Raw genomic sequence first — 5,712 nt, forward strand, 5'->3', positions numbered from 1 at the left:
ACCAGCTTCAAGAAAACCCAGACAACAGAAGATACAACCGTTGAAATTCAAATCCCTTCAGTGAACCTCTAACCCACTGACTGAATAAGCTTCCCACAAAATATCAGCCCGATCAGGATCCGTTTGACCCTCTAAATCCAGTCTTGAAATCACCTTACGAGTTTTCTCTTTCTCTCTTCTTTCTCTCTTTTGTCTCTCTCTCTCTAAACTCTATTATTGTGAGTCTACAGTGCAAAGGGTCATAAGAATTATTATTATGTCTCATGCCCACTTGGTTCTCTCCATCTAGGAGGGACCCAACAAAGAACCAGATACAACAATCACCACCACCCGGGATCTTTGTTTGCATGACCCACATTGCTTAATATTTGCATCAACACTAAATATGAGAACATTTTTTTGTAACTAAGTTATTTATATATTTTTTTTAAAATAAGCAAAATATAATCATTTTGAAAGCAAAATATAATCACTTTTAAGAAAAATATAATCATTATTTATAATTTTGAGAAAAATTAGCATAGAAGTGACAACAGCCAAGTAGTCTCCGTCTCCATAAAACAATTACCATATGTATATCGCATATAATGAAAACATGACATAAATTTCAAAGAAAAGAGTGGAAATTATAATTAAAAGAAGATAATCTGTTAAAAAAATTCTTACGATAGCTTTAATCCATCCTTTTTTCTATTGAGAAGGGATTGAGGAACAGAACCTCTAAGATTGTTTCCACTTAAGTTTCTGTGGAGGTGGAGAATTAGACAATTAGAAATTAATGAAGATGACGAATAAAAAAAAATAGATACCTTACATGACCAATAAGGATGTCATTTTGGCTAGAAACTCGGGCACTTCTCCAGTCAAATTGTTATTCGATAAATCCCTAGAGTTTATCAAGAAATAGCTGTAAACCATTGAATTAAATAAACCTTTTATTATCTTAATCATAGAGTTACGTACAGTTCTTGAAGCTGGCTTAGATTTTGTATCATTCCAGTTAATCCACTTTCAGACAGATCTCTGTTTGCATGGTTAGAGATATATATATACCACATATTTTTTCAAAAAATAAAAGAAGATATATACCACATATATTTTTTTTTTGAGCAAAATACCACATATATAATATCAAGATACATGTTAATTGTTTAGCAAAAAAAAAAAAGATACATTTTAATTTGAAAACAGTGTTTAATTTGAATGCTCTTACAGTGTTATGATTCTTGGTGCTGTGGAGGTATCCATAACGTTGCAGCTTAAACCAATCCACGAGAATTGTTTTGGGACGCATGGATCGCCCTGCCAGCTGGTTCTACTTAAATTATAAGTAGATTGGATGTTTTTTATGGCAATAACTAATAAAAGTAAACAAAAAAGTTAGCATGTGTAGGAACTTATCGAATACTATTTGCATAAACTACATGATCTTATTTGTATACCATCATCTTTACTTGTCTCTGATTGTGGAAAATATATGGCGCTAAAAATCTCCACATGGCATTCATTTGAGGTGGAAGAGATGACTTGGGTGTTCTGAACAGCTGTAAACGACATACAGCTCCTTCACATTTAAACGATGCGTGGTTGAATACAGTGTCTGCTTCAAAGTTCATAGGACTATAAGAATCGTAGACAACTCTACCATTCGCCACAATGTTAAATTCTCTAGTTTCATTGGCCCGCAGTTGTTGGATCTCGCCGAAGTAAAGGTAACCATACGTTTCATCATCGGAGGTTTCCAAACTCCAGATAATAGTTAAAGGCTCACTGGCATTAGTCGGTATGGCGGCGGTGGTAATTGCATCTCTTGGTGGGGCATAGCCATTAGAAGAGTCAGTTACATTCAGTGTTGTGGTTATTTGAGTCCACTCCAGTTGGAAATATGGTTGCCAAATACGATCATACACATCCTTGGGATAACTTCCACAAGAAAGTATTGTTAACTTTGTATCAAGATGTAGAAGAAAAAAAAGTTCCATGCAATTATAACTCAAAACAAAATTGTTAGTGAATGAATTGTACAACTTATCATATATGTGTACATATTACTTAAGGTATTTGTCACTTTCGATGTGTGATCCTAATACTTAGCAACTTGCTTTACATGTTATCTCTAATAAATAAAACAGTTTTCGAGTAAAAAATAGAGTGATAAATTCAAAAAATAAAATAAAACATTTTATTTTAGAAATAAATCCATTTTACTACATTTTGGAGTTAAAAATGAAATAAGTTTTGAGTAAATTTTACTGCAAAATGAGATTTGGATTGGAAAATGTATTAGTATTAGAGATGCTCTCAACTGTATAGAAGAAAGTAGTCTTAGTTAAATTAATGCTGACATACCTTATAATTTTGTCTGAATAGCTGAAGTAGAGGTGTGCTAACGTCCTCAAGGAACCAGTTCGAGTAGTATAAGTATGATACGGCAAGGGTCTTAGTTCTATGACTGATATCAGGGGTGTACTTGTCCTTGTCTTAACAAAACATATATCTAAACTGTTAGATCTTGTGATGTGAATGATCTCTTCAGTCTCACTTAAACCCGAATTTTTTAGATCTAAGGATGTCCAAATATTAGGACCATGATAAAGGTCAAATCGTGGAGGACTGTTAAGACCGTCGTAGTTGCCGTATACAAATACGGTTCTGATTAGATACTTGGTGTCCTGTGTGACACTTAGACTATAGCAGTTTCTTATTCCATCAGGAAAGTATCTCAAAACCCTGTTTGGCTTTGAGACAGAGACTGTCTCTGAGTTATTTTGGATATAACCAGTTTTTTCTCCTTGGATGAAATTGGCATCAGATATGTATGTTAAGTTGGTGAATTGCTCGTTATAAGGAGGCTCGTTAGAAGGTAATCCACAATCCAAACTGATAAAACCTGGTAAAATTGGATATTAAAATATCGGAAAATAGTTCTTTTATGGTTAAAAACATACATATATATCCATTAAAATTTGAAGGAAAAAAGGAATAAATGAAAGATAGCAAAAATACCTTGTTGATTTTGAGACATAACAAGATGTATAATGGAGAAAGTGGCGCAAGCGACTAACATATGCTTGTTGAGAGTCTTCATCCTCGACTACTTCTCAGTTCGCAACCAAATGAAATATTAACAACTACCAAAAACTCTTGAAACATTATAAAGTCATATATAATTAACTATATATTTGTTATATGAATACTGAAACTAAAGAATTTGCAATGTCAACTTCTGGAAACGTCACTTGTAGATAGTAAACGAGCTACACATCATTTTTTAACATAAATGGCGGAAAATATTAAGTCTAAGATGGAACGAGTAATTTATTGAAAGCTATCAAACCCAACTTGGTGGTAGAAAATATTTTGTCATATTTTTAAGAGACTATATGTTCCACCACTCCCAATCACTATTGAAATCTTAAACTATATTGTTATAAAGCTGGAGAAAATTTCTCGAAGCACAAGATTAGATATACAATACAACTGTAGTCTAGGGTTAATTTTTTGGAGCTTGGTGTGTATCCACTTCCACATCAGTCCTGGGTTCGATTCCCCCCCGAAAATTAAATTATCACTACTTGGGCAGTCTGAGTTTGGACTTCGGTCCAAATGGTTTACATGGTGGGCCATAACAGATGATTGGTCCACCCTTTGGCATTATTCGGAAGGTATTCCAAACTCGGGTCAGACAGTGTGGTACGCTTTCGGGCTAGTCCACTCTGTAGCACTAAGTGCGTTCCTTCCGGAGCCGACCAGATCAGCTGATAGGGTTTATCAAAAAAAAAAATATATACAATACAACCAACTAACCAAGCTATATATCGAGTTATTATAAACAGGGTCAAATCACTCATATATATATATATATATGATATTGATATATATGTTGTGTTTTCATTTGTTTGTTTCGTCTTCATCGTTGTGCTTGTGAGTATTTACTATTTAGACTTTACTGATCAGTCCTTTAATTTAAAAAAAAAAAAATACATCTATATACAGTAAATATTTACAAATTAGACCTCTCATTTTTACAGAACATAAACCCTAAACTTCGGTGGTCCTAAAATAATTACCATTCACCAAATAACCGGAAAGGAGCTCTGCAAACCGGACATGCCAACTTATACAAACACCAAGAATCTATACATTGAACGTGAAACACGTGCCTGCATGTCACCAAAACCCTAACGGCGTCGTTTCTCCTAAACTCCTCCAAACATATCACGCAAACATCCGTCGTGATCCCGCCGCCGCCTATCTTCCCGAGTATCATCGCCGGTGGAAGCGGCTCACCGGATTCCTCATCTCCGGCTGCCGCCTTCGGCAGTTTCGGGTATAGGAAGTAACACAATAATAAAACAGAGCTGAAGAAGAAGAAGACGACGCATAGAAGCCTCAATGCGAACCATTCGCTCTCGGTTGCCATTTTCTCCACCGGGGAAGCATCAGAGTAATCACCGCAACAACTTATATCCATTTCTTGATGGTGTTCAGAATCCGTTCTGTGTCCTCAGTGAAGATTAAAGAAGATTTTCTGTGATATATAAATAGATCTTATGAAAACAGATTTTTTTATAAACAATTTACTCAATTTAATCCAAATCATGCACAGTTTAATTTTTGGTTAATCCGAACGTTATCAATTATCCTAATCTAGAAGATAATCTGTTTCTTCATCCATCAAATTTGATATTTAAGGCTATTTTAAACACTTGGGGTTATATTAGGAAGCAGATAAGATTTACCCATAGAACCATCCTCTTGCATCAGGCTTAGAACTTGGGCCGACAAGGCCATTCCTCATGTCTCAACATCAAAACGTGTTAGTAGTTTTTTTTTTTTGTAAAAATACGTGTTAATAGTTTCTATATAATCCCATAACTAGTACATGTTGGACTTGTCTTTAATTCCTATTTATTAATGGTTAGCCCAATCTCTTTTTGTATTATAATCATTTAGAGATGAACAAAAAATCGAGTTCGCCCTAGTCCTTTCTGACACGAGAATCGAGACAACTCTGAAATCATCGTTTCTTGACGCCGGTGGGATCTCAAACCGCCGGGGTCGAACCTCCCTCACTCTTGGTTGTTCTACTCCTCGTTTCTTCCACGTTTCCTCTGTGTTTGTCGTCTCTTTGGCCACCGCCGTAACTTCTGTCGACGTTTCTTCGCGGAGAATGGTTATTGTCGAAAATTACAGCGTTTGGCTGCTCTTTTACGGGTTTGGTGTCACCAGATCCGACCGTTCTTGGGGGGTTCCCCTGTCATCCTCTTCCACCGCATCCTTCATCTTTCGCAAACGCCGTGTATCAACATATCCTCCTACCACTAACACCAAGCTTCCCACCGGCGATTATCAACCCCATTTTGGGGAGAGAATCGTTCGTCGCTACGGATCTGGTTTTTACCGGTCAGATCTGCCACCAACTCCACGTATCGCAAGCCAGAGTCTTTCGTTGAAGCAGTCCCGTGGTGAAAGCTTTAACCCTAGACGACCTCTTCCACGATTCTTGACCCCGTATCCACCGGACAGGAGGACGGAACCGGCGCTCCTCCCTTCACTGGACTCAGCTCGGCCGTCCGCACATCGTTGCTCTCACATCGCCGTTCGTCTGTTTCACCGGAGCGTCATCTCAATCCTCTACGCTGAGGTGGGCCAACAAAGGTTGGTTATGGGTTTCATAAGCCCATCAGTTTTTAATTGTAACATTCTCAG

General features: G+C 36.8%; 1 protein-coding gene and 1 pseudogene across 1 annotated transcript; both read right to left on the reverse strand.

Moving 5' to 3' along the window:
- Positions 1-662: 662 nt before the first annotated feature.
- Positions 663-3,099, reverse strand: LOC106310892 (annotated as a pseudogene).
- A 967-nt stretch (positions 3,100-4,066) lies between these two features.
- Positions 4,067-4,474, reverse strand: LOC106311443 (RING-H2 finger protein ATL39-like). Its single transcript, XM_013748632.1, has one exon. The coding sequence runs from the start codon at positions 4,472-4,474 to the stop codon at positions 4,067-4,069; it is 408 nt and encodes a 135-aa protein (XP_013604086.1).
- Between the last annotated feature and the right edge of the window lie 1,238 nt (positions 4,475-5,712).

The sequence above is a fragment of the Brassica oleracea genome, chromosome C8 (assembly GCF_000695525.1).
Source record: "Brassica oleracea var. oleracea cultivar TO1000 chromosome C8, BOL, whole genome shotgun sequence".
Classification (NCBI taxonomy): Eukaryota; Viridiplantae; Streptophyta; class Magnoliopsida; order Brassicales; family Brassicaceae; genus Brassica; species Brassica oleracea.

What these genes read in the sequence shown, in the direction of transcription:
- LOC106311443 (XM_013748632.1), bottom strand. Translation starts at nt 4,474, where the DNA reads ATGGATATAAGTTGTTGCGGTGATTACTCTGATGCTTCCCCGGTGGAG.